The 27780-nt window shown below is 48.0% G+C and overlaps 9 protein-coding genes across 9 annotated transcripts; 7 read left to right on the top strand and 2 right to left on the bottom strand.

Annotated features, from left to right (window-relative positions):
• Positions 1-549: 549 nt before the first annotated feature.
• On the top strand, positions 550-2343 carry CTRU02_210944 (uncharacterized protein; the record flags this gene model as incomplete). The annotated part of the gene is made up of 1 exon (XM_036721816.1): positions 550-2343. The coding sequence occupies one exon, from the start codon at positions 550-552 to the stop codon at positions 2341-2343; it is 1794 nt and encodes a 597-aa protein (XP_036586188.1).
• Positions 2344-2878: 535 nt separating this feature from the next.
• CTRU02_210945 (het domain protein) lies at positions 2879-4389 on the bottom strand (the record flags this gene model as incomplete). The annotated part of the gene is made up of 4 exons (XM_036721815.1): positions 2879-3757; positions 3839-3911; positions 3964-4111; positions 4179-4389. The coding sequence occupies 4 exons, from the start codon at positions 4387-4389 to the stop codon at positions 2879-2881; spliced, it is 1311 nt and encodes a 436-aa protein (XP_036586187.1).
• A 1673-nt stretch (positions 4390-6062) lies between these two features.
• On the top strand, positions 6063-7337 carry CTRU02_210946 (alpha-ketoglutarate-dependent taurine dioxygenase; the record flags this gene model as incomplete). Its single annotated transcript, XM_036721814.1, has 3 exons — positions 6063-6230; positions 6302-7037; positions 7090-7337. The coding sequence occupies 3 exons, from the start codon at positions 6063-6065 to the stop codon at positions 7335-7337; spliced, it is 1152 nt and encodes a 383-aa protein (XP_036586186.1).
• A 1396-nt stretch (positions 7338-8733) lies between these two features.
• On the top strand, positions 8734-10716 carry CTRU02_210947 (allantoate permease; the record flags this gene model as incomplete). Its single annotated transcript, XM_036721813.1, has 6 exons — positions 8734-9009; positions 9085-9177; positions 9247-9294; positions 9352-9545; positions 9604-9768; positions 9819-10716. 6 exons carry the CDS (start codon positions 8734-8736, stop codon positions 10714-10716), a joined length of 1674 nt encoding a protein of 557 aa, XP_036586185.1.
• Positions 10717-13316: 2600 nt separating this feature from the next.
• CTRU02_210948 (uncharacterized protein) lies at positions 13317-14698 on the top strand (the record flags this gene model as incomplete). Its single annotated transcript, XM_070205552.1, has 3 exons — positions 13317-13637; positions 13689-14519; positions 14558-14698. The coding sequence occupies 3 exons, from the start codon at positions 13317-13319 to the stop codon at positions 14696-14698; spliced, it is 1293 nt and encodes a 430-aa protein (XP_070060795.1).
• A 3752-nt stretch (positions 14699-18450) lies between these two features.
• Positions 18451-19325, top strand: CTRU02_210949 (putative acetyltransferase; the record flags this gene model as incomplete). The annotated part of the gene is made up of 2 exons (XM_036721811.1): positions 18451-18850; positions 18913-19325. The coding sequence occupies 2 exons, from the start codon at positions 18451-18453 to the stop codon at positions 19323-19325; spliced, it is 813 nt and encodes a 270-aa protein (XP_036586183.1).
• A 1111-nt stretch (positions 19326-20436) lies between these two features.
• On the top strand, positions 20437-21880 carry CTRU02_210950 (uncharacterized protein; the record flags this gene model as incomplete). Its single annotated transcript, XM_036721810.2, has 3 exons — positions 20437-21273; positions 21326-21628; positions 21683-21880. The coding sequence occupies 3 exons, from the start codon at positions 20437-20439 to the stop codon at positions 21878-21880; spliced, it is 1338 nt and encodes a 445-aa protein (XP_036586182.2).
• A 2373-nt stretch (positions 21881-24253) lies between these two features.
• CTRU02_210951 (uncharacterized protein) lies at positions 24254-25525 on the bottom strand (the record flags this gene model as incomplete). The annotated part of the gene is made up of 1 exon (XM_070205553.1): positions 24254-25525. One exon carries the CDS (start codon positions 25523-25525, stop codon positions 24254-24256), a length of 1272 nt encoding a protein of 423 aa, XP_070060796.1.
• Positions 25526-26811: 1286 nt separating this feature from the next.
• On the top strand, positions 26812-27684 carry CTRU02_210952 (feruloyl esterase b precursor; the record flags this gene model as incomplete). The annotated part of the gene is made up of 1 exon (XM_036721809.1): positions 26812-27684. One exon carries the CDS (start codon positions 26812-26814, stop codon positions 27682-27684), a length of 873 nt encoding a protein of 290 aa, XP_036586181.1.
• Between the last annotated feature and the right edge of the window lie 96 nt (positions 27685-27780).

The following is a 27780-nucleotide window of genomic DNA, read 5'->3' on the forward strand; positions in this document are numbered from 1 at the left end:
AACGGCAATGTGGACCAGGTGGGCCCTCCGGCCGGCCGGCCGCATTTGGGCCCGGATCGTGATTCGCATTTGGTCCGCTCAAACGTTGTACCCAGCGGCAATGAGTCCAACAACTAGCATTCGTACACACTCCAAACCAGCCATAGAAATTACCTGCATCAACATACACAAGAATGCGGGCTTCGACGTGGGGCCAGTCCAGGGGTTGGGCCCCTGAGCGTCAAATCGCTCTGTTTAATTGGCTCTGACAACCAACATGCGACTGCGACGCGCTTCCAGGTTCCCCGACCCTAAATTTATTCGGCGCTGAGGCCTGGCCGTATCAATGGCCTGGTCCCCCTGATGCTACATGGCTAGTGTCTCTTGTCACCTTTAGATTTAATTGTCCCGTCTTGCCGCTGTATTCCAGTGTTCGTCATGTTGACTGCTGCGCACTATTTTGTCGCATGTTTTCTAGCTGTTGATCTTCCTCTGTTCTGGATGTTTTCCTAAGCCCCCAAGCCCCTGCAGTCTCTCTCTAAAAGACCATCCTCACTAAAGCGAAAGACTATGGCCGTAGCCAACGTCGGACATTCTAGAGGGGTTGGGTTTTGGGAGAAGTGGGCTGTGCTACTCTGTTTACTCTTCCCTACTGCACTCAGCTCCGTCCTCATCGTTGCGCATTTACAACGATGGACTGTAAATGGCTCCTGGTACGAGTCTTCCTTCGCGACAATCACTTCGAAGCGCGCTGCCATCCAATCATGTATACAGCTCATTGCGGCTCTCCTCGCCCTCATCCATACTTCGGCGGTTGCCATTCTCATCCAACATGGCACCAGGCTGGCTTTTTTTCAAACCAGCGGGTCAACAACGCAAACACTCAAAGGTCTAATGTGCCTTGGAATCCCAAGAATCCGGTGGGATATCCGACTTCGATTCCTCCTGCCGACTCTGGCCTTCTCTTGTCTGGGTTTGATATCCTCGGCGCTATGGGTCGGTGCCATGACGCCGGTTAGCGGGACCATCGTCGTACAGGAGACCATTCGAGTTCCTTCTTTCAAGAACACATCACTCATTAAAGAGTATCCTTCGGAGATTTCGCGCGCGGGGCCGTCTGTGACAACGCGACAAGGTCTCTTTACTTACTCTGTTGGGGTTAAGCTCTTGGGAAGTCTCATCGCGTCTGGAGCATCCGCCACAACGCCTGATGGCTCGGTACGAAAGCATCCCAAGATCGATAACACACAATACATCTACGAGGGCCGCTCTTACGGCGTTGGATCATCCGTCGGTATTCAGGATTCGGCTATCAGTAACAGGACTTCGGCAATAAAATACTCTTTCCAGGAGGACGGTTACATACCGCAAGTTCAGTGCTCTTATAACAATAGCATGGACTTTCAAATCCGAAAACAATTCCCTCAAAGAATCTTCCCCGTCACTGGATGGGTTCCAGATAGCGTCGGGGGCTCTCAATTCTCAGAGTATGTCGGACACAGCCCTGATGCTATCGTAGCAGTTGGAGTTGCACACAGCGACAAATCCCCCCGCAGGTACATCTCTATTGCCGCTGGCAAGAGCTACCTCGCACTGAACGCCACGCAATGCACTGTCGATTATAACCCCACTCGCTTCAACGTGTCGGTTGGCATCAGGGGTAGAAACATTACCGTTGTTCCTTTTGCCGACATTGATGACATCGATCCTCAGCGCAACATGACGCGGACGGTTGTGAGACAATTTGAGCTCATCTCCAATGACCTAACCAACTTTTACGAGTCCATTTTGGGCAACGCCTTTCTATCCAGTATCACCGCCTGGAACATGTCCTCGAACGAAAACGACACATTTACGGAAAGAGAGGCAACCCTGCGTGGCCTCGAGAACTCCATTACGGCCATGACAGAGTCAATGTTGGCCGCTTATGGCGCGGCACAGTTGATGGTTGGCAACTTCTCTGAGACGAAAGAAGCAGACGTCACGATTGGTGTCTTTGTCATCGGAGAAAAGGTTTATGTTGTGGCCGTTGCAGTACTAAACGCGTTAGTCCTTCTTGGTGTCCTCGTGGAGACTGTGCGAACGAGGGGATGGAAGGGCCTCTCCCCTTTTGACTTTTCGGATCCCGACTGGTTGATCACCGCTTCGTTCCGAGGCGGTGTGTTGTCATCAAAGTCTCAAAGAAGTAATGATGAGCTTTGGGCTGCACGAGGCGTCAAAACAACAGTCTTCTCTTCCTATTCCCCCATAGGAGAAAGTTATTCAAAAGACGAAACCTACGTAGAAGTAGTCGCCACAGGCGATAATAACTGTGAAGTTGCTTTAGTTATGCGCAACGACGGAAACCTACGGCATGATATCTAGTGTGTATCATGATTTTGAATATATATAGTTAATTCCTCAGTTACGTGAGTGACAAAATCCATGAAGTGCCTTTCAGTAATTAAGGTATACCTCCCCCTACGGAGAGAGTTTTAAATCAATGAACACGGTAGATCTAATGTGCAACTAGACATGATAAGAATAACGTAAACCCGGAAGGAACAGCAAGTTTCGCACCTCGGTTCTGTCTTCAATGGTATAAGATCTCACTTTTAGACGTTCTGGCACTGAGAAAGTCTAGATCTTGAACTTCTGGCCTTAATGAAGCCAACAGACGCTAGGTGTACCAAGATGTAAATGTGGTTCAGTACTACAATCTCTAAATGTCTAAGGTATGTAGGAACATGCATCTGTAATGGCCGCTTGATATGTTTCAGAATAAACCTGCCAGGGCTCATGAATGCTGTCATTTCTGCTGACATCCTGTTTCCCGCCAGGCGTGATATACATTCGACAAGAAAATTTCCAGGTTCTCATAGCCTTATATCAGAGCCCCTTTAAAGCTCATTTGTAATCCTCACAGCTCACTAACATCCAACTTTGTGCCCACTTTTATGAGCCGGTCAACCAGAGGTTGACCCAACACTGCTGCTGTCAAAACACCACCTCCTAACTTGTGCGCAGCAGTCTCTGTCGTAAGATCCAGTAGAGCCATGGCGACTTCAGCCGCCAAGACGCCTGAGAACACATAAGAGTCACCGTCGTATCTCATCGTTGCCTGCACTCCCATCTGCGAAGTTGTTGGTGGAAGGCCACTCAAGGAATGTTCATCAAAATCTGCAATCGCCACACCTCGGTACTCCAGAAAGTTTTTCCTTCGTTCTTCTTCCGTTGGTCCCGTGCCTGGCGGAACAAAATATCGTACGAGCCAACGCAGGGGTGGAAACACGGCAGGTAGGATCGTCATGGCCCAAACAAGGGCCAAGAATGCCCAACCGTGAAATCGAGACTGATATCTCTGGACACTCTTGAAGTTGAAATTTGGCCCATACGACAAAATTCCAAGGCCGCTACTTTCTCCTTGTTGGAACAAGCCCCATGTTCTTTGTACCAATGCTTCATCATGTGTTGTCGACATTCCAAACCCTAGAGTGCCAAGCCCAAGACGATTGATGGTTTCTTTAGTGACCTCTCTGCTCTGCGTCCTTCGATCTGTTGTCGGCTGTACCGGAGACAATTCCCAAGGCTTCCTAGATGCCAACATATCCTTGAGGCCGGACAATGAAGCAGAAGTCACCAGACTGTTTAAAGTCCCGCCACTTGCTTGGACTCTTGACTTATGAATCGAAAAGAGGACGGCCGAAGTCGGTGTGTTGAACTTTTCTCTAATGCTTTGTACCATGAGGTAAGTGAGTATATCTGCTGGTAGACTACCAACTCCGCATGAGGGTATCATCTAAGACCGTAGGATCAGTGAGAATGCAAACTCAACACCTAGAAATGGGGTGAGAGTCGAAAGTTGTGTTATGTTACTTACGACTGCTCCAGTTGATTTAGCAACAGAATGGTAAGCCCTGATCATGTCAAGAACCGAGGAAGTCTCGCCGTTTCTACTCACAATCAGAACTTGAATGCAATATCAACTTGCTACTTCAAACTTACACATCGACGTAGTGGGTTCCGTTTTCGGCACAGGCCTTGAACGGAAGCACACCAAGAATTGGAAATGGCCCAACCGTCGCAATCAGGCACTTGGTTCGTCGGGCCAACGCACCCAACGACTCTTCTGTAAAATCAACAGGTATTGTATCTAGGGTTAATCAAGTGTAAGCGCAGGTTACAAGCAACTGTTACAGCGGGTTGATAAAGTGCCTTACCCGGGCCGCCTTGAACACCGCACCCAAGGTCTCCAGCGAGCTTGGTTAACTTCTTACTTGATCGACCAGAAATAGCCCATTTACGTCCCTTGGCGGCCTGGGAAAGATGAACAGCGCTAAACCTGCCTGTGAAACCAGTAGCACCGAGCAAAACAATGTCATATTCTCGGGGTTGTTGAATACCCCCTGAAATGTTTGTGGAGTAGGACATGATGGTTTAAGTGGTGTTCTTGTGACTCACTAGCTTAAGGCTAGTTGATAGCCTTTTTGATAGGGATCGTCTCGTTGTTTTTGGTGAGCAGAGCTTGCGATGAGTAACAAAACAAGAAGAAGCATTCCCCTGTAAGCTAATGTAGGCGCAGTATGGCGCAAGATAAGGGCGTAATGCAATACGGAAAGGATTCTCTCACTCTCTATGTTAATACGAACCCGTAAATTTCTCTAAATCGTGAAATGGTTCTCAGTAGCTTAATAGGCCTTTTTGTGCATTGTCTGCTTCCCTGGATCCCATTTGACGTGTCAGCAACAAAGAAGGAGAAGCGGACGCGGAGCTTTAGTATCAAAAGTGCAGTCCGTTCCCGTGAATGTCCCGTCGGATCAATTTCTCTAGCCTCTCTGTAAATTTTAGGTCAGAAATCTTCTAGTGGTGGTGTGGTTGTCATCAGCGGGCCAGTAATGTTCATTCAGTCCGGAAGGATTGCGGGCGGCGTAGACAGTTTCCCCGACGGTCTACGTAGAATTCCAGTTTTCAAACGACTCTAGGTAGACTGTAGGTAGGCTGGAACAGTACGCTGGGCCAATTCAATGCCAATTAATAAGTATTTTCTTTTTTTGAAAAGATCCAATGAAGTTCTACCGCCACAACATCGTACAGTTAAATCTATTTAATGACATCTTCATCTATGATTTGGAACCTGCAATAGCCAATAATCAAGCATCAAAGCTAGCAGGTTCGTTGGAGGAAGACACGGCAAAAATGACTAATGAAACAAGTACCAAACATCGGGTTCATCTTTACATGACCGACCGATGCCGGAGCCCTCCTTTGAAAATGGTCCGACAAAATTACCAGCTCCGGGCTCCGGCGGCTCAATCCACACGTCGTACCCCGATTTTGTCCAGACCCAACTGCCGACCGTTACGAACCCCATCTATGCTATGAGGCATACAATGAAGGGAGAATCTCTTGGCTTTTAACAGCATGTGCGGAGATGCTTCTAATTATTTTCTGATTAGGCCCGAAACGACGTTTGCCACCAATATGTCCAACAAAAGTCAATTCCCGTTTGAGTGATCTTATACACTATGCGCACATGAAGATAAGATCGGACAATCCCATCAAGCGCTTAAAACTTCCCGGAAGCAAGCCGATGCTGTGCAGGTTTGCGGGGTCGCCAAACACCCACGGAGTTACATCAGTGGATTGCGTGCTTGCCTCCCAAGATAGCAACATCGCGCGGCCACCATTTCTAATCAGCGCCGGTATTGAGGCCGCTTCATCCCACCATTCAAAAATCACCCTTATGATATAGATGGCGTCATTTCCCCTCTATTCTACAGGCCCTAAAACCTCCGTCTTGTTGTCTCGTGTGTCTGCAAGAGGCCAATCGTCTTCAATAGCATCACCCAAACGTCGGGACCGCATCGGCTGGGCATTGATTTGTATGGAGGAAACGGACACAACGCAATTGAATCCCTGTCAGCATGCAATTCATCTGACCAAGTGCCCCTCATCGGAGATGCTCCGACGCTGTTGACTATTTCGAGGCAACTTATAAAGACCAAGGGCTGAACTCTAGAGCAGCCGGCCGGCACGCATGTGTATGTATTCATCTAGCTGAATCCAGCTGAATAGTAAAAGAGAGTAACCTTGAATACGAAAAGATGGCACCCTCAGCGACCACAACGGCCACCGTGGCTGATCCGGCCAACTTGCCGGTGAACAATCTCCGTCTGTACGCCGATGGTTCGGGCGACTACAAGGAGCTTTCTCCCACTGTCTACGACAAGGAGGCCGAAGCGAAGGGAGGAGAGGGCCACGAAGGTGCAAAGGTCAGTCTCATATCATCCATTCACGGTCTTCTAAACCGCCCGATGGAAATGACTAACTGTTATAATTGTAGTACCCTCACTATCTCCCCACGTGGAACCCTGAGCAACAGTATCCTCCACTAGAACCCTTCCAGCACATCGAGCACGGCAAGAACGCGGACCCAAGTTACCCTAACCTTCTTCCCAAGGGTCAGGCCGATGTCACTGACCTGACACCCACCATTGGTTCTGAAGTCAGAGGCATTCAGCTCAGCAAACTGAGTGATGCTGGAAAGGACGAGCTGGCCCGCTTCGTCGCCGAGCGTAAGGTCGTCGCCTTCCGCGCTCAAGACTTCGCCGACTTGTCCATCGACAAGGCCCTCGAGTTTGGAGGTTATTTCGGTCGTCACCACATCCACCCGACTTCAGGATCCCCTGAGGGCTTCCCCGAGATTCACCTGGTTCATCGAGCAGCTGGCGACCGCTCAGCGGAAAAGTTCTTTGCCACCCGTACCAGTTCCATTGCCTGGCACTCTGATGTGTCTTATGAAGCACAACCCCCCGGAACCACCTTCCTTTACATTCTCGACAAGCCCGAGACGGGTGGCGACACTTTGTTCTGCAACGCCGTTGAGGCGTACAACAGACTAAGCCCTCTGTTCCAGGAGAGACTCCATGGCCTGCAGGCCGTCCACTCCGGTATTGAGCAGGTTGCTGCTTCCGTAAAGAAGGGAAGCATCAAGCGCCGTGAGCCGGTTGCCAACACACATCCCATCATCCGAACTCACCCCGTAACAGGAGAAAAGGCCCTCTACATTAACCCTCAATGTAAGTGCTGTTGAATGAACCGACTTCCTGTCTTTTACTAACAGAATGGCAGTTACCCGTGAGATTGTGGGCTTGAAGAAGGAAGAGTCAGACGCCATCCTCAAGTTCCTTTACGAGCACATCGCCTGGGGCGCTGACTTCCATGCTCGTGTTAAGTGGGAAGAAGGAACTGTCGTTGTTTGGGACAACCGTGTTACTCAACACTCAGCGCTCATTGACTGGAACAACGGTTCCCGGAGACATCTCGCTAGAATTACCCCTCAAGCGGAACGGCCATATGAGACACCGTTCAAGGGTTAGGCTCACTCAGCAGATTTGATAGAACGGAGCTGTGATGGATGCATAGCAGACTAGCGAGGTCAACTAAAATGGCGATCAAACCAAAGAGGGTTGTACGCTGACAGCCAGTGGCTGCGATCCAGCTATATAAGAGCTGTACTTATGATATATGACAATTTGAGATTAAGTAAAATCGGGCTTAAGAGACCTTTAAACGTGCCATGTGTATCAATGCCAGAAGTCACTCACCCATCGTCAAGGAGGCAGTCTTTCCAATACAGTCTGGTCTTCATTGAACTCAGCCACGGTGAGCTGCAGATAGTGTTCATAGATGATGGTCATGGATTGCATGTTGGTTGTCGAGTCATGCAATGGTACACATGTCAAGTTGAGGACAGCTGCTCGGCTATCTCGTGGGGGTCAGTATGATTTCACCTCATTGAGGCTATTTTCGACTGGGTTTCTCCCGCCTCATACCACATATGCCAAGATCATGTACCGGTCCCCCGCTAAATCTCCAATTACAGTGACATCCGACACATTTCAGAGGTGTAGATAGGTTTCTGATAAGGTCCGTGGGCTCCAATGCGGGCCGTATCTGTAGCTGTTGTCTGATTGGCCAATTCCTTTGGATTCGTTGCAGAACTCTCTGTCGCAATGTCATGGCCTGAATCACGCAATGCTGCTCTCAACCCTTGTTGTAAAAAGAAGTGACGAATTGAATGCAGCTCGATATGTATGGAGAGGTCCAATAAGCTTCTAAGGGTTATCCCTGTCTTTAAAACATTGTCTTTAAGTGGAAATTTACTCGTCAACTCACCACACAGCAAGATGGATTGGCGGCATACACACCGAAAATGAGTAAACCCCAGAGGCTTGTGCGGGCTTTCTTCCGCAAGATGGTGCATCTTGCGCTTGGCTTTAGCCTCTGGTTCTCCTGTTTCTGTTGCAAGTGTTGTTGGTCAGCGCTGTACTCCAGTTAGCATACGTTCATCTCATCTACGGAACCACTCCAGATCCCACCCTCCCCACGATTCTGGTACAACTTGCTTGACCATTGATGCACGGTGTCATTTTGTCACATAATTGCACCATTCATAAATCATTTCATTCGTCGAAAGTTCTAACATGCTTATGATGCGATCGTTTTGAATCATCGCGACACCTTCAAAGTGTGCTGTTCTCACCCCTGCTGCCCAACACCAAAATGGGAGGGTGGGACGGGTATCGCGTAAATGCCACCGCCCAGGTCATTGGGTCATGAAGGGTGTGTATAAAGGTTCTTACATCTCCGCGGAGGTGCCATGCGCGACTGGTACCCAGAGCAGGCGATGTAGCTGTCGAGGCTTCAGGTACACTTATACAGATTTGCGTCACCGAGGCAATCTACAAGTACGGTGTTGCCAATCGCTCACTCATGACTTCGACCGACATTGGCGGTCCTTTCAAGGACCAGACCAAGGAGTCAAAGGAAGCGAATGTTGCTCAATCGCAGGCTACAGACACGTCAACCTCGTCCTTGAGAGAAGTGTCCGCGGCTGCATACGGTTCGACAGAGGAGCATGTATTCTCAGACCCCAGCATTGCCGACTACTGGCGCAAGGTGTACGAGAAAGCCCAGTACGAAAATAGACACCGGTTCGATCCCAACTACCAATGGTCGGCCGAGGATGAGCGAAAGCTGGTTCGAAAAGTACGATGAGTCCCCCCTGTTTGAGTCGGGAATATGTGGCGTCAAACGGAAGCTAATATGATAGTGTGAGCTTAGATCGATAAGCGAATCATGGTGTGGGCGTGGATAATGTTCTGCGCTCTTGACCTTCACCGGCGAAACATCAATCGAGCCATTTCCGACAACATGGTGAGCAGAATTGGAAGCGACGAATGCTTGCATGGAACAAACATCGACTGATTATTTATAACAATCAAGCTTCCTGAGCTCGGGATGAACACAAACGACTACAATTATGGCCAGACGGTTAGTATATTCGACATGATAATAAGCTCTGTTGATAGGCTCACACTCTTGGGGTAGATTTTTCTCCTGTCATTCCTCTCCGCGGAGTTACCGAGCGGACTCATCAGCAAGAAGCTCGGTGCCGACAGGTGGATCCCATTCATTATGGTCGGCTGGTCTATTACTGCTGGCTGCCAGGCATTTTTGTCAAGCCGAGCTGGATTCTACGCTATCAAGGCCTTGCTAGGACTTTTGATGGGTGGTTTTATCCCGTGAGCTCAGCCATACGGTATTCTTGACGGTTGTGCAACCTTATTGACTTTGAACCAGGGATATCGTTTTGTGGCTTACGTACTTCTATAAGTCCAATGAGCTGCCATTGAGACTGGCGTGGTTCTGGACTGCACTTAGTACTGTTAACATCGTAGGATCCCTGATCGCTGCAGGGGTTCTACAAATGCGAGGAGTCGCAGGGTGGGCTGGCTGGAGATGGCTGTAAGTCAACGCCACACAGGGATTGTATTTCACCACTAACGGTGACCAAGCTTTCTCTTGGAGGGTATCGTGACCCTCATCATCGGCATCTTCTCGTGGGGTTTGATGCCCCCTGGTCCTTGTCAAACAAAGAATTGGTTCCGCGGCAAGAAAGGCTGGTTTACCGACCATGAAGAACTCATCATGGTAAATCGCTTACTTCGGGACGATCCGAGCAAGGGTGACATGCACAATCGGGAAGCTGTTGGCCCGTCCCTCCTTTTCAAGGCGGTCAAGGACTGGGAACAGTGGCCTCTGTATCTCATTGGCCTAACTACGTACATCCCGCCATCCCCGCCGAGCAACTACCTGTCGTATATCTTACGCAAGTTGGGATTCTCCGTCTTTCAAGCCAATCTTCTGGCTATTCCATCCCAGTTCTTGTTCGCCGTTAATCTCTTGATAATTTCCTGGGTCTCTGGAAAGTTCAAGGAGCGAGCGATCGTTTCATCAATATCCAACATCTGGATTTTCCCTTGGCTAGTGGCACTTGTGGCGTTGCCAGCGACTGCTAGCACTTGGATCAGGTACGCCCTTCTGACGGGTTTGTTAAGCTATCCATACTGTCATGCGATTCTGGTCGGATGGAACGCAAAGAACAGTAACGCGGTGCGAACGAGGGCCGTTAGCGCAGCGCTGTACAATATGTTCGTACAGGCAGGCAATATTGCGGCGTCCAACATCTATCGAGATGATGACCAGCCCTTGTATCGCCGCGGAAACAAGATACTTCTCGGGATCTGTTGTTTCAACATTGTTTTGTTCTACTTTGTCAAGCTCTTCTACATCTGGCGCAACAAGGTACGTGACAGGCGGTGGAATGCCATGTCAAAACAGCAACAGGAAGACTATGCCCTCAATACCACAGACGAAGGTCAGCAGAGGCTCGATTTCCGCTTCGCACACTAGAAGTGGATCTACATACAGCATGCTAGAACGAAGTCTTGACACAATTGCGGAAACGGGATGCCAAAACCGACTCACTGTGGACTCAGGTTGCAAGTGATAGATCAGAACCGCAAAGTCCAAGCCAAGGTGTTTCGTCTATGTTGCACTTTACTTTTGTGGAAAAAACCTTTAGATAGCGCACTTGTGTCGAATACACTTCATTAAAAATCTAATGGTCGAAGGAATCAAAAATCTTCAGTAGCATAGTATATTACAAGAAGTCGCGCCACCCTGTTTGGGTTAAACCATTTAAAAGATGTCATGATATGTTGCTCAAGCCCAAGGTGCACTACCAGCACAATTTCGATCGAGATCCTTACCTAGTTCACGGACAATACCTAGTTTAGCATGGCGTAGGTTAGCTCCATCGGCGAGATCGACGCACCCTGTGGTAATACATCTACAGTAACGGTAGGTTCGCGAAGGAAGAAACACAAGTTGAATGCAGGTGAGAGAAGACGTCAACCCTTGTAGACTTAACCCCTTCAACAAGCACACTCTACAGTCAATCTAACAAACCAATCAGACGGACGTCCGGTGCTAAAACAAGTAGAGAGCATGATGGTTGAGACTCAGTTGTCTTCATCTTTCTCTTTTGACAGTATGCTCCAAAATTTGGGTTTCGTTGTATGACTCGACACAGCTACACCAGCATGGCATCGTGCTCCGTATTAGTTTCTCCTTGAATGAGCCTTGCCATTTATAATTCGAAGCACATGCGCCTCATCGAAGACGCAAATAGTTTTTCCTGTTTGCCCAAATAGAACCCTGCTCATTTTTAGTCAAGGATGTCACACATCGTCGCCACGCCGCACCGCAGGAGGACTGTTTCTTATATAGCCTTTTCTTCTTTTGGCGGAGGAAAACTCCTGGTTCTTTTGCATGTGCTAAAGAGAGAAAAAGGTGCTTCGCTTGTCTTTTCGCTTACAAGACTTTCTTCACGTCACAATCTTCAGCTGTGACTTGTTGTTTAATTAGTGTTTTCAGAGGACTGATTCTCTCAATGCGGTTATCTTAAATGTTCCCTCCATGCCAGTCCACCCGGGTACGTTTGTGGGGTTTTTGTCTTTAGTTATGTGTTTATCCCAGGAATACCCGCACTGGCATAGGAAGAGTGATTCTGTGAAGGGCCAGACACCGCCTACAGAGGTTCAGTGTCAGCTGCACACCAGCTTTCAGCACGTGTAAAAATAGAAGTGTGATTCTATTGAACTAAACGCGCAAAAGAAATACGTAACAGCAAGTCGCTTACTTGCTGTTTGACTGCACTTTGGTAGGGAATATGCGTAGACATAGCTTACGCCACATCAACAGTGGCATAGCCTGTAACATATTATTCTCTATTGTGATGAAATTATTATACATTTTGACGAAGAAGCCGTAGAAGGGCAGGTTTTGTGGGTGGAAGAGATGTATCTCTACCGGTTGACAGTCATGTAGGTAGTTGAGGTCGATTACCCACTTGGGATTTGTGTGGCTGCCAGCCGGCAATTTGGGCGGAAACACAAAGCCAGTTTTATTAGGGCTCCTGATTGTTGCAACAGATTGCATGTTCCGAGTATATTTTACAAGCTGTCAAGACTTTTAACTGTCCTTTGCCTAGAGATCGAAAAGTTCGGATGTTCTATTTTCTGGAGCAGGCTCGATTCTATCAACATGAGTAACATTGAGGAGGGCGTGCGAGCTTAGATACGTTCAATAATATGGATCTACCTGAAAGAGATGTCAAGGTCTGAATGTCAATACCCAATTGCAGCCGGCGGTCTGAATCTTTGTGCTTCTAGCATGTCAGATATCCAGGAAGGAAACCCGGGTGTGACACACTCTGTGCCTCGTCTTTTTATGAGAGGGCTAGAATTGCTTGTCGTATCATTTGATCTAGCATAATCCTTTTGAAACAGGTGTTGTAACTGAGAACTCGTGGATGCAAGTTGGAACCCTGGGAGATGGGCTTTTTGGCTACAGTCCGTTCAAACCGTGCTGCCTAGGTCTTTTGCCTGACGGCTTCATCGCATTCGAAGGCTTCCATGAAGTGCGAACGGGAGGTAAAACCCACGGCTCGCTCTTATAACGTGTGCTGTACTGAACTAACAACGACTGATTGCCGAGATTATACTCCCCCCATGTCTTAGTTTTCCGGCTGATTATCTAATGAGGTTTAGCAGAATGTCCTTCATTGGGTGAATGTTTGAACATGCATGAACACAAGTGCACGCAATTTTGGCCAATAATATGACGGCATAAAAGCCACTGCTGGATGTTTTAAATTTGTTGTTCGTTTGGTTCGGGAAGTTTCCCACTTCACTCCCGAAGGAGTCTGACCCTAGTGCGGCATGGTAAATGATAGATCCTTTTCAGGGGCTTGGTTCCAAACACATAGGTACGTTAAAAGCCAATGAGTTCGTCTACATCGTCTACAGGCGGCGCCATCATTTCCTAGCTTCAGCATCATCGGTCATTTAGGTGCGAGAAATCCTTGTCAAGGAGAACTTCCACCGCCAACACGGCAATCATCAGCAAAGGGCAAGCGGCCTCTTTGCCCCTAACAAATCGCCACGATAATGTCTGGTGTCCCATGGGGAGGCCCCTTCTGGAACGAACTTGACTTTGCAAGAAATTGCTCGGTGTTTGGCGCCTATGCAGGGTGGATAGTGACTAACAGCAATGAACCACCGCTTCCCATCGTGGCAACGTTTTGGCGGACTTTTGTGCCGGCATTCAACTCCACACAAACAACCAATAACCAAATCATTGATTGGCATGAGTGGGCTCGCTCAAACCGGACTATTTTGGCTGGTCAAATAGCCGACATCACATCGTGTCGCTTAAATGTATGCCAGGCCATTGGATCTGAGATTGATGGTAGCCTTGCGGGCGTGGGGGTAAGCCGCTTCTTTGCCATATTATCAGTTACCCATGCTCAATTATACTAGCTACTGGTTTCTTATGGCCTCGAGGCCATCTTGTTGACCGTTTACTGTGCATTCGCTGTGTTAACAGCTATGCGACGAGGCAGAAGAGACACCAACTTATCCGAAAAGCCTCAGACAGATACCTCCCAGAACAAGCATGGTACCTTGAACCGTATCAGCAAGGGTCTCAAATGCACCAGATACGATATGTTCGATGCAGCAGCTTTCCTTTCCCTTGGCATACAAGCTACTGTTATCTATCGCCAAGTGACCTCTACCGACTACCGCTTCGACTCTTCCCTACAGCTCATCATATCGGCTTTCACTTTCTTCCCCTTAGCAGCAATGGTTCCACTCATTCTCGACTTCTCTCGTCGAAACTGGCTTAAGGGTGCTATTTTAGTTGGACTCTTCATCATTCACACTGCTGCATGGGTTCTCTGTACGAACAATGCCCAAGTAGACTACGACCACAACCAAGATATACTAAGCACATGCCCTCAGAACCGACCACCTCAAGGGGCAGTCTCAGGTATCATGTTTATTATGGCCGCCATGATTTGGATTCCCCCACTTTTTGGTCTGTGTCTCGCTGTCGTGCTCTGCTTCTACCGAGGAAAAAGCCGCAAGATGTGGCAGGCTAAATGGCTTAGGAAGGTTTCCAAGGGAGCCATGGTGATGTACGCTGGCGCAAACTTCATTTGTATGTGGGGTGCTTTGGTCGTACTACTTATCTTCTTCATTGGTGCTTCGTGGGAACCTGGAGTATCTTGGAGCTTGGGCCAGGGACTTGCTCTTACCCCGTGGATATCTGTACTAGTTGAGTTCGCGTCCATCCTGTTTTGTAAGCAAACAACTCTAAATCGTTGATTTGGGACACGCACTGATAGAGACTAGCCAATACAGAATCTGGTTTATCAGGGCGTCTACCTCTCGATTTCAAGGTAGTTCGGAACGAGAAGGCTCTTTATTGTCAGGAAAGAGATGGATTTCTTAACGAGATCAATACTAACAGTGGAAACGATGCTTAGTATTCTTATTCTACGAGTAGCTTCGATATCTTACTAATTGTATTAAATACTCTCCCAAGTTAGTTCCCAAATCCACGCGTTCTGAAAAGCAGGGGTTTTTCAATGGCAGAAATCCATACTGTGCAACCGAGTGACATATCTATAGTGATTACAATTGAAATCAGCTTCAGGGAGTGGTCCGTCTCGTCGGGCATCTTTGTCGGGTGGGTCTAGGCTCAGCTGTAGTCCTGAAGGGAGGTTGAAGAGCTTTCCCCCTTTCCTCTGCTTTTCTCTGAAGAACATCTTTAGCTCTATATCTACAAAGGAGGAAAATCTATATGTTCAATTGATACCGAGACATCGTCAACTCACTCCTGGAATATGCCATTCCTATCATCTGTGAATTCATCGTCGCTTCAACCTAAACTCATCCCAAAACACATAAGGCGGACACTTGTCTGAGATGAGATTATAGTAGGCCCACTTTCCCATTTGAGTGAAAATTTAATATAGTATCTCTGAGACGAGAATACACACAACTAGAGAATCTAGTAATACAGCGAGAAATACCAGCAATTGGAAATGATGCCCTAATCTGGTCTGGGAACAGCAAATTATGGTATCGCTTCAACCCAAGATCGATCATATGTCCACATAATCAAAGAATTGATTCCCATAGACGGACGGAAAAACGACGTACGCATAGTCTTCTATGGTTTAAATAGAAAGAGCATCTTTAGTCTACCTCCTCAACGAAGAAAGATACTACAAACTCCTAATTAACTAAGAGTCAAACATTCCCATCCATTTAGAAGATGGAAAACATCCTTGTCAAACATTCATATCTCGCAAGGCGGTCCCACCTAATAAACACCTAGAAGTACATATGACAAATGCTCTGATACACCCAACAAGGGACTGGCCCTTCCCAATCTTTCGAAGGCCAGTAACCAACAGAAACATCCTCAACCGTTTAAAACCCCGATCACTACTCAGGGATCCATTTTCAAAATGAACAGCCCTGGAAGGCCTTGGCTAATCTCTCGCGAAGAATTATACAAACCTCACAAAATAAGTTCAAGAAACAGAGTGGTCTGTGGAACCAAGTGTAATTTCAGTATGCACTTAATTTCACCTTGTACTAAGTGGAGATGATGAACTCAAGTATCAGGTTGAATCGCCGAGGAAGGTTTTTTGTAGTCAAATAAATCTCATGCTGTATAAATGAAAGGCTAACTATAATATTTTCCAAAGGTGAGGGCGACCTTGAATGAAGCTCGCTTCGTCTCGAACGCCGACAATCAGGCCACTGTGACTGGCCGTCAAGTCTTTAAATAGCATATTCTCAGTAAATATAGCTGCTTTTAATAGTCTGAACTACCATTGTCGTAACAAGATATGGTACTATGGCGCAAGGCGTACTAGACTTGTTGGATGATAACTATGTAGATAGGACTCAAGGTAGGCAGATCGGAGCAGGAACAGGAACCTCATTTTAGTTTGATTTCCTGAAATACAGCAGAACTTGCTTAGAGATAGTTGGTTTTATCACTCCTCAACCGACAATGGAAAGAACGGCATATAAAGTCGTTGTTGGCCAGTGACGTTATCAGAAAGTCGGCAGAATTATTCCGGCGCAGTAAACGCAAACAGGTTCTGAACAACTAATCCAGTCAAACATTATGGCTTCAATTCAACTGCAAATGAAGTCAAATTATCTCTCTTCACATTTAGACATGAATTTAAGTTATTTTTTACATTAAACTCAGGTATCGGGGCATCACTACTACATGGCCTGGATCCGAAATCTCCTTCGAAATTTTTGGGTATGAGATACTCTATGTTTCTTTCCACCTCTCCAAGAAAGAGATGCTCTCGAATATTTTCCACACCCAGGCTTGTGGCAAATTTGACAAGTTGAGTCACACCATCTTGACAAAGCCTAGGCCAATATTTCTGGCCACCAGATAATGTAGGCAATTCGTGCCAAGGCATTAACATCTTGGCAATCTTCAAGTACCTGTATGATTTGGGGATTGCTCCGACGGACCAAGATCACCATGGGTTCAATTTCTTTTTCGTATCAGGCGCTAAAATAACTAGTTCTACGAAGGAACCACCATACAAAGTAAAGGGACAGGGGCCTCCGCGGAGGCCGTACATACTATGAGAGTCTGCAAGACCAATTCTATAACTTAATAATTATGAGCTCAACAACTAGCGTGCTTCCACCCCACTGGGCCTTGATCATAGCCTACTGAAGAATGGAGGCATGGACAGATGCGGGCGGATTGTTAGTATTAGCCAAGGTTGCCGCCTTGAGGAATTTCAACGCCTTACTTAAAAAAAAACGTACATAGTAGGACCCCACCAACAAGGGACTGGGGCACCTCAAATTCCCTCGTGGCTGCTGTCTTTAGAGAAAGGCTTGGCTGAAAAGGGATCCGTCCGTATCGACGACATATTTTACCGTCGTGTGGATACATGTACTGACCACAGTGTCAGCCCATCTCAGCAGAGGTACCCCTTCGAGGATCCTTGCTCCAACACGATACGAAAGTGTTGCCCCATTCGAAGAAATCGGTCTCCTGCTCCAAGAAGAAGGCGCCAAGTCATGTCCCGGATGCAATGAACTTTTTTCATCACCCTCTGGACCTTCGCTTAAAAGAGATGCAACCCCAACGATTTAGACCCCTGTCAACGGGGCAACACTAGTCCTAAACTTACCGATGCTCCGGGAGGGAGGTTGCCTTAGACGCTTTGACCCTAGAGTTCAGATGGAACATTTGAATCAGATAACGGCTGGGACGGAAGCGAGCCGAATCAGATAACATGACTTGGCACATAAGCTGGAAGCTAGCGAGTGTCACGCATCAAACCGTTCAAGTGGCGTTTACACTACTAGGTGAATTAGCTTGAGTGATGTATTTCGCGCAATATTGATAGCTACATGGACTTTGAAAGAGTGCGTTCACATACAACTTCTAGGAACAGTGATGAGCTGCGGCGGTGGCTGCTGCTGCAGCTGCAGAACAGATCCACCGGCTTTGAATTGTTGGTCAGAACCAAAGGTCCAAGGCTCGGCGGCGTCGGACGGAAACAGGACCAGAAAGGTAGGTTGCACGGGATGACCGTCGATTTACTGCCTCGGCCGGCTAGCATGTGCCAGGGATCTGGCCGTGCCGGCCTCTTGGGAGGGCAAAATCGGCTCATTCTATTCGCGCCATCTCCAAGAGATGCAACCCATTCAGTCCTAGCCATAATTGAACAGGTCTAGGGCGTTACAGAGCGGGGGAACACGAGGTTGCGGGAAGAAAACTTTTGTCGCTAACATTGCGGATCTGATAACTTTAACCGGGCCTGCGATGTAGCCAAGGACGGGGGCGGCGTTGAAGAGCTTTGCCACGACCGAGTTTCTCATACAGCAGACTTGGCCCGCATCAGCGGCTTACTACGTAGTACATGCGATTCACATCAGATGGCTCCTTCGTAGGCAATAGTTTCCCGATGGGAGCGTTGGCCAGGCCAACTGGTAACCCCGCTTGGAGATTGAATGGGATGGTGACAACTCAAGAGCTCTACCCGAGTCGGAGTTTGCGGGGCCCTAAAATGCCATGAAGTCCCGCGTAAGAGAGCAAGGCCACGGTATATATGAGGGATGCCCGTCCTCTCAAGCTATTGTTGGTGTTTTGACTTTTTCTGTAGATACATTCATATTCTCGCCACTTTTTTATACCCCAATCTTCTTTCCGGTTCCTTGAACACCAGTCACAATGGGCTACGCTATCTTACCAGCACTGATCCCTGATATTCAGAAGGTCTATGACACCTATTTCAAAGCCTTCAAGGGCGATGCCATGGGCGAGCTCATGGTACAAATTCTCTTCCCCAGCGGAACGGAGTCAGAAGAATTCCGCAAAGCACATGCGGCTGGTACCTTGTCCTGGTGGCATCAATCCGATACACAATACACCTACAAGTGCGTCGATACCGATACGGGAGAAATCGTCGGCATGGCTCTCGGCGACATTTATCTGAAAGAGCGCAGCGAGGAAGAACGCAAGAACCACGGCGTTAGCTGGCTTGAGGGAAAGGAGAGGGAGCGCGCCGAGGCTGTCCTGAACCCATTGCACGAGGCTAGAGAGAAGCTGTTTGGCGGGCGCCGCTACATCTGTGAGTTTTAACAGCCTCAAAGGGAGATCAACCTTGGCAACCAGCTAATTGGGAGAACCTAGATACCCATGTTATTGCTATCGACCCGAAACACCAGGGCAGAAAGGCCGGTGCACTTTGGTGCAAGTGGGGAATGGATCTCAGTGACAGTCTGGGAATCCCCATGTACTTCGAGTCATCGCCTTCCACCTACAAGCTGTACGAGAAGATGGGCTACGAAACCCTGGATGAGAAAATTGTCCACAAGCCTGAGGTGACTGGGGCCCCTCATGACACCGAAGTACCTTTGATGGTTAAGATGCCTGCATGTGCCGGCGGCATGACCTTCAAGGAGTGGCGTGCGGCAGGTTACCCCCCTTTCAGCGAGGTTAAGAGGGTACAGGCTACACCCGTGGTCAACATTGTTGCGGGTGATAAGAAGGCTGGTAGCGGACCTGTGGCCATCGATGTCCAGGTCCAGGAAGTGCAGGTTTAGAATCAACGTGTAGGTGGCGGCGTTCTCGGTTCAGGCAATAATGATTCCCCTAAAGTTACAATATGTAATTACCTTAGTTGATGCATTAAATATTTGCTAGATTCCCTATTGCTATCATGCTTTACCGTGAAAATGCTCTGCCTTTTTTTTTTTTCCCCTCTCTTAGATGTTTGTTCACATTCATGACTCGTCCCTGAAATGACCGAGAGTCGACGGAGTATTTGGTCAAAAAGACATTCCAAGGTAGACCCAAGTGCCTAGGACAGGGGTGGTAGGCCTAGGCGATTCCTTCGGTTAACGAAGCCGTCGGCTGCCGTTGGTCAAGTCTGCCCGCTTGCGAGCCTTGACCCCTGCAGCTGAGCTTCTAGTGAAATTGGAGCAGGGGGCAAAAGAGAGGGACTAGTTGCTGGGCTGGCTATGCAGGTTGGGTGGTATCGGAGAAGAATCAAAGAGTAAGAAGGTGGATTCCTCTGTGAACGGCGACCTGTACGTAATTGAATCAGTCCATCAGACCAGATTCTGGTGCCATATCTCGGCCCCAAGCTTTTGGCCGTACTTGAGTTGATCGAATTATCTCCGGTTTATTGGTTTTTAGCAAATTGCCCTGACATTTGGAGATGGGAATTCCATTGGAGCAACCCTCAAAACATTTGGTCACATTTGAGCAGCAAATGGTGCCCGTCAGCAGCCTGTCAGTAATAAAGAGTGTGCATTCATGTATGATCCGATTGAAGCAGTAGGGGTCCAACTTCTTTGCCCTAAGCTAACAAAGGTTGAGAATATTCAGTAGTCACTTCGGCCGAAACCACATCGGGCAATCAAACTCCGACTCGGTCACCGGACAATTAGCGCTACGCTAACAATACACGCTCCCTTCCCGCATCTAATCAGATGCATCTGATAAGTATTATGATGTCCATCTAATCAGACCTAGCCCGTGTTCTCCCTCACACATACTCATTCAGGATTTCCTCTTGCCTGCCGGGAAACCTTTCAATTACCGACGGACCCTGAAATCTGAGATTCGGAAGCATCTCATACTTGGACTCGCACCCTGGGCTTTCTCTTCCGAATTCGGCATCCGGAGCCAGAGGTCCGAAATATGCCCACGATGTTTAAACCGGTGAAGAAAGCGCTTCTTTTCGTGAAGCTCGTCGGCTACACGCTGGGAATGTATGTGGACTTTTTCTCGCGCAGCTATTACACGAAAAAGATATCCACCAGCCCTGCCAGTAAGAATTCTGACGCCGAAACGATCAACATTGTAATCATCGGCGCATCATTTGCTGGATACCATGCTGCCCGACTGATTGCATCGGCGCTCCCAACCGACGGGCCGTACCGCCTGATCATCATCGAGCCGAACCGTCACTGGCATTTCACATGGACTCTGCCACGATTCTGTGTCATTGGGGGACATGAGGCGAAGACTTTCATCCCCTACGGCCCCTATCTTCCTGCCGACTCTGCGCCCATCGTGCGTTGGATCCATGATCGTGCATCAACTATTGACGAGAAGACGGTCACAATTCAAGGGACAGGCGAGAAGATTTCCTATGACTTTATGGTAGTTGCAACAGGATCAGGTGCTGGCATGTCTCTGCCATCAAGGGTGGGCTCAACAGAAAAGGCCGAGGGTGTACGGCTTCTGCAAGAGTTTCAGCAGCGCATCAAGGCTGCTAAGCACCTGGTTGTTGTTGGTGGCGGCGCTGCTGGTGTTGAACTTGCGACCGACGCCAAGGACCAGTATCCCGAGAAGAATGTTACTTTGGTTCATTCTAGAGACGCTGTTATGAATCGTTTTGGTCCCGAGCTTCAAGCTGGAGCTCATGAGGGTCTGAAGGACCTTGGTATCGAAGTCATTCTAGGCGATCGAACAACTACTGATGCTCCAGTCGACGGGTTCGTCACACTTCGCTCTGGTCGCAAGGTTGAATGTGACTTTCTGGTGAGTCTTTCTTATTCGGGTCTGAAAAGGTGCGAATTCTTACCCTTTATAGGTCAACGCCGTTGGCCAGCAACCGTCGTCTCACTTGGTCAGTCAGCTAGCACCTGAAGCTGTTGCCAAGTCAGGTCGCATTAAAGTAAAACCTACTATGCAAATTGATGTCGACTCCCTTCCCAACATCTACGTTTGCGGTGATGTTGCGGAGGCAGGGGTCACAAATCCCAACGGACGAGCCGCCATGAAGCAGGCCATATTTGCTGCGGACAACCTTGTGCTCGCTCTCCAAGGAAAGAAGCCCTCGAATCTTTATAGCCCTGCGTGGGCTGATGGAGTCATTAAATTGACTCTTGGTCTGGTCAGTTTAAGAACTCAGCACTGAAACATGCCATTTAAACTAACATTTTCGTAGCACAAGTCTATTACAGCCTTTGGAAGCGGAGACACCGAGCTGCTTTTCCGTGGAAAGGAGACGGAAATTACTCTGATGATCGAAAGAGCATGGCTAAATATGGGTGTCAAGCCGTATGAAGATAACAGTGATGTGCCTGGTCACACTCAGGAAACTGCAGCGGACAAGGCGCGGGAACTTGTCAACGACGCCGTTTAGATATTTAGAGCCTTTTATTACTAAGCCATATAGAGAACTATCAAGCCAATGATGGGAAATAAGAAACATGTTACGTTTATTCAGTTAAACTTGGGTGCATTCATTGATGCAAGTTCCACCTACTAGCCCCATTGCAGCATCCCACATCCCGAAACCAAAGCCAAAACCCCTGTCACAACCAGCGTCGTACTCCCCCTCATTAACCCTCTGCTGCAATGGACATGCAGATCTGCCGGCCCATGAGAAGTTTGATCAAGACGCAGTGGGGTTGTCGGGAGTCAAAAGCTTGATTGCACTTCAATTTGCCTCATCGAGGTGCGCGGCCGTGGACCGTGACCTTCGGGGCTCCGCCGATCTCAGTAAGCATCAACAAACCCAGCCTGCGATATCCTCAGATTGAATCCGCTCGCTCCGCCGCCCCAGCCGGATCTCCGCTCCTACTACCACAATACTTTAACATATGTACGCCCCGGATTGTAATGGGTGAAAATATTTTCCTGGCGCGTATATCTCGCCTGGAAGCGGCCCGACAACTCAATCTTGGTTGGGTCCAGAAACTCCAGATTTTCGGAAATTAAATGTAAAGTTAGTTGCAGTACTGTCTAACTCACATGTGTTTTCTGTTGATAATCAGACTTTTTCTTGGTATTTCAACACGGTGCTCTTCGATATCTCAATGCACTTGTAGACAAGCTTCGTAGCATTAACGGTTCCCTACTCGTAAGCGGGAAGCATTTGCATCTTCAAGGTCGTCAACTTCATGTATACGCCAGTGCTAAATCTGCATTGTGAGCCACGCGACTATATCCAAAACTTACCCATATCCAAATATTAGCATCTTTATTCAATGAGCCCAAACAAGGAACATTTGAATCTGCCCAGTCGGCCTTAATGCAAAACTCGATGGTGAAATGAGTGTAGTTAATGTTAAGTTTATGATAAGCATGTTAATAGTTATGGGCGGAGTTCCGCTCAAAGGTGGCCCATTCATCTCAACCCAGCAGTAAGGTTCAGTATCCATCGGTCAATCTCCGTAGGACAGTCACGTGAAAACTACGGAGCACGCGTATTTTTTTTTAGATCTGTTTGGGCATCTCGATCTCATTCAAATCTGTTAAGGTTATGCACTTCGTTATAAGAAGGATGCTCTCCTTGAAGGGATACCTGCTCATGCATAACCATTAAGCCACGGTCACATCATATCGCATATGATCATATAGTCAACCAAATACCTTGTATTCAAGTAATGGTGCTTTTGAATTTTAAGTTGAGTGTGTGGCATGCTTAGCGCTTGACTAACGTTCCTGGGCTTCCTCAAGTCCAGATATTTCAGCGAGCGGAGAGGGAGACATTGCAGTACTAATAAACATGCATCCTGCACACCATCGTTTAAGAGTAAATCCATCTCTGACTTATGACATCATTCACAAACCAAATCGGCTTTGTTGCCGTCTGAGAAGGGATTACCAAATAAAGCTTTTGACTCATCGTCTCTCCCATTCAAATCCCGGACACCCCGATTTGGAGTTATTATATGTCGCCACAGGTTGCATTCTCTATGATAGTTGATATATTGGGTTCGTTCTTCGGCCTCACGGCGTCAGATCATTTTGATGCTGGCCAGGGAGTGCTCATGTGTTACTGAGGTTCCAGAGAGTATTCACAGAAAATGTACTCCAAATATTGGGAAACGCAACATCCACAGAAGGAGGTATATCGGTGATAAACCCTGCCCTGCTGTAACAAAGACCAGCAGTTATGCTTTTTCAGTTAATGGCCTACCATTTTGAATCTGGTTCCCTTGACAAAGTCTTGTAGCTTCGGCATGTACTTACCTTTTGCTTCCTCATACACCTGCTAATATGGCGACCACGTCAATAACTAAGTTGAACCTTCCTATCATGCTCTCCTCAAATGATGTTCTAACATGGGTTTACAACTATACAGACGATTCGTGTTGCTTAGCTGACGCACACGACTGTCACCGAAACTCTCCAACTCCTTATTTCTCAGTAATGACATCGCATTCACGATTTAGAGCCCAAATAGAACCATTACATTCATTTACGTCAAAGTCCAGAACTCAAGTACGTCCTGGGGGGGGGGGGGCGTTACATAGGTCTATCTGTCACTGGATGAGAAAGAAACGTATGCACCATGATGTACGATATTGAGGCGAAGAAGAAAGGTGGCGTCAATGAGGACTTGATAAATTGGTACGATAGCCGCGAAGCTGATGGAAATGAAAAACTGGATATCCTAGTGAGTGATGAGACCAACATATTCTTCTACACAGCCGTTTACAGTGATCAGACCGAATACTCAGGCTTTCACCTTGGCTATGTGCCCGAATAGCCTCGTCTCCAAATGCCCTCACAACTGACCTATCCGACATGTTACTTCCTCTATTGATTTTGCAGGAGTAAGAGGATCGGATTCGAAGACGTCGATACGTGGCCTATGAGTACAACCCTGGCACGCTTCCCCGGTGTGCTTTAAGTGATGACAGGTTTGGCACAGCGTGCGGAGATTGAACTCACGCAAGGCCTCGGCGGCAGACTTTCGATGCAAGAAGTCGACGCAAGCTTCACACCGGCGTTTCCAGAAAGTTTCGGGATACTTCTCAAAGAGTTTGTGCTGCAAACCCGGAAATTTGTTGTAAGACTTGACAACAAAACATGCATAACAGGGAAGATTCGGTCTCTCGTTCAACCTAGGGTTATGCTCATCCTCAGTCCAATTCACCACGGGCTCCCACTGCTTCAAGAATTCAAAACGCTTGTGAAGAGGCACCCAACGTGTCTTAATCATTCTTCTCAGGATGCGGTTGACTTGGCGAAGATGTATTGCATCGATCAGTTCAGTATACTGGACGATGTTTTCGAGGATATCCTGTGGAAGCCGTTCGAAAGGGGCCTGATATGTGAAACCCTTTGTTGCAGCAACAGTTTCGGCTGTCTCATCAAAACAGACAGTGGTCAAAAATGTGTCGTGAAAAGATTTTGCTTCCAGAGAGGCCTTTACCGGAGCCGCATTTATCGAAGAGGTATTGTTTTGCAATTCTCCTGTCTGTGGAGAAGAACCGGCCTCCATACACCTCTGCGACTCCGGCTGCATACGGCCGCATTTGTGGCAAAGAAAGTACATGATATTCTGTTTCTTGACCGGCTGTAGATGCGTGTACAACCTTTCGTTAATGGCGCAGGTCCAGCACCGCCGAAGACCCAAACGGCTCATTTTCTGACCTCTCTTATCTCGCTTGTCTTTTCTCATTCTATCACCAAAAGAGTCTTTGGGAAGAAACTTGTGGCATCCGAAGCACGCCCAATGATGACGATTCACCCGATAAAAGTCAGCTTCTGCTAGAAACTTAGATCGAGTGGCCCTGGGAAGGAGTGTCTTGGGATTCAAATTTTTGTGAAAGAAAGTATTCGTGGACGACATTTTTAGCACGTCTCGGTATTGAAGATGGGAGGCAATTAGACGGTGTACATCAAATGGCAGCTCCTCAAAGCTGCACCGTCCTTCTGTCTTAACGCTGACGTCCATGGTATCAGCCGTGCCGTCAATTTGACTGATATGTTGACTGTTTGCTCTTGGCTCCTTGTCTGACCGTATCTGTGTCGCTGGTATCGTCGAGACCATTACTGTGAGTCAACTTTTTCTTGCTATTGTGAGGAGTGTTTTTGAAATCGCTGGTATCACGTCTCATTGTCCATGCTCTGGTCTTTGGTGTTGTGATCGTCTGCCTCTACCGCCTTGGCTGACAGCTTTTACAGAGACAGGAGACAGCGACAGAGAAAAGAGGAAGATCTCACATAAAGATTGACATGACGAACAAGAGAAGAATGAAGAAGAAGGGAGTTGGTTTTCATGAAGTGGTCAAGTTTCCGATTTAGGTGGCTAGAACCTTCCATGCTCCAAATCTCATGCGCCCTTAGCATGCAGAGTGTCATTGCTGCCTATTCCATGGCTGTTTCGGCCCACCCTTCTCTCTCACTCCGGTTTCCTCACTGATCCACATTTAGTAGGGACGATCATTGAATTTCACTGTTTTCCGCAGTCATAAGCCATGGGTCCATCACACAGTTTCGACCTTGTTGCTTTTTCGGCCGGCACAATTCCAGGTCTTGCACCGGTCGGATGATGTCTCGGCCCTACCCGACCGTGCCGCTCCCGAATTTGTCTCCACTTGGCGCCGGCTATCTGAACAATCGGCTCGGCCTTACCCTCCGAGAACTCGAGAGTTTGCATGCTCTTGAGGAGAACTCAGTGGCTCCTGATGTCATCTTTATTTTTCCAATGCAAATCATTTACCAACATGATTCGGGATGTAACATTCTTTACGCCAAACCGAGGCATCTTTGGTTGCGGGGTTAAAATGGAGGGGAAGGGGGGGAAAAAACAACCACCTTTCAATAACCCTGGTTTTTTTCATATTGTCTCAACCCGTTCTCCTGTTTCCAGACTACCACCAATCATTTTATTTGTGCAATTTATCCTTCACAAGGCCAAGAACCAGCCTCAACTACCGATTGCTGTTGCCGGTCTCCAACGGACGTCACGTCAACCAGCAAATCGCAACGTTCACCCTATATAGCCGCGTTGTCGTGTCAAAGCTCTGCAACCTCACTTTCAATATCCCCCTCATGATTTAGATCTAGGTTCGCCTTTTCGCCTGCTCGAATATGACTGTTCGTATTGTCTAGTCTTGTTTAGGCCTCGTTCGTCGTCTTTGAAGTTGAGCCGAGGCATGGCATTTTGGCTAATTGGGCCTTTGTGTTCTCCTTAAGAGTATTACAACCAGTGCCGCGATAGAGGCTCTCATCTATAAAGTTCACTTGGGTAGTCTGAAGTTTCGTCACTTGAGAATAAACAGTATCGACCTTCAAATCGCAAGTCACAATCAATATCAATCTTGAAAACCCAAAATGTTTTACTCTACTTTCACCACTCTTTTCCTCCTCGGACCAGCCTACGCGGCCCTCCAGCTTGTCAGCAATTGGGGATCAAACCCAACCGGCCTAAGCATGTATATTCAAGTGCCACCCAACCTCTCTCCCTCCCCAGCCATTGTGCTCGCCCTCCACGGCTGTGGTGGCTCTGGGCCGACTTACTCCCGTCAGGCTGAGTACATACCCCTGTCAGAGCAGAAGAGGACTTTCATCGTCATCTACCCGTCCTCGAAGAGAGACTTCAACTGTTGGGATGTTGCCTCGACCAGCAGCCTCACTCGTGAGGGGGGCGGTGACTCCACCGGTTTAGCAAACATGATCCGGTATACCATCAACCGCTACAACGCTGATCCTAGTCGTGTCTTCGTAACCGGCAGCTCCTCAGGTTGCATGATGACCAACGTCCTTTCAGCAACTTACCCGGATCTGTTCGCTGCGGCGTCATGCTATTCGGGCGTTGCGGCTGGTTGTCTCGCCGGCTCGCCCGGCTCCAGTCCCATCAGTGCTGATCCGCGCTGTGCCAACGGTCAGATCGTCAAGACGGGCGAGCAGTGGGCTGCGCAGGTGCGTGCGATGTATCCTGGCTACAGCGGTACCTATCCACGTATGCAGACGTTCCATGGTACGGCGGATTCGCTGGTGAAGTACCCCAACTTGGGCGAACAGCTGAAGGAATGGTCGGCGATCCACGGCGTCAGCTTCACCAGAAACAACACCAACACGCCTCTTAGTGGATACACGCAGATTGTTTATGGGGACGGCAAGAAGCTGGTAGGCTACTCTGCGCAAGGCGTTGGGCATACCGTACCAGTTCAAGAAGATGAGGACCTTAAATGGTTTGGATTGTAAATACCACACCACAGCTTAGCGTTTTTGAATACGCATTTGACCCCTATTTTCTTCAATGCAAGATGTCATTTACAGCTTATCCAACAGCATGAGCGC

Source organism: Colletotrichum truncatum (assembly GCF_014235925.2).
Source record: "Colletotrichum truncatum strain CMES1059 chromosome Unknown Contig_0007, whole genome shotgun sequence".
Classification (NCBI taxonomy): Eukaryota; Fungi; Ascomycota; class Sordariomycetes; order Glomerellales; family Glomerellaceae; genus Colletotrichum; species Colletotrichum truncatum.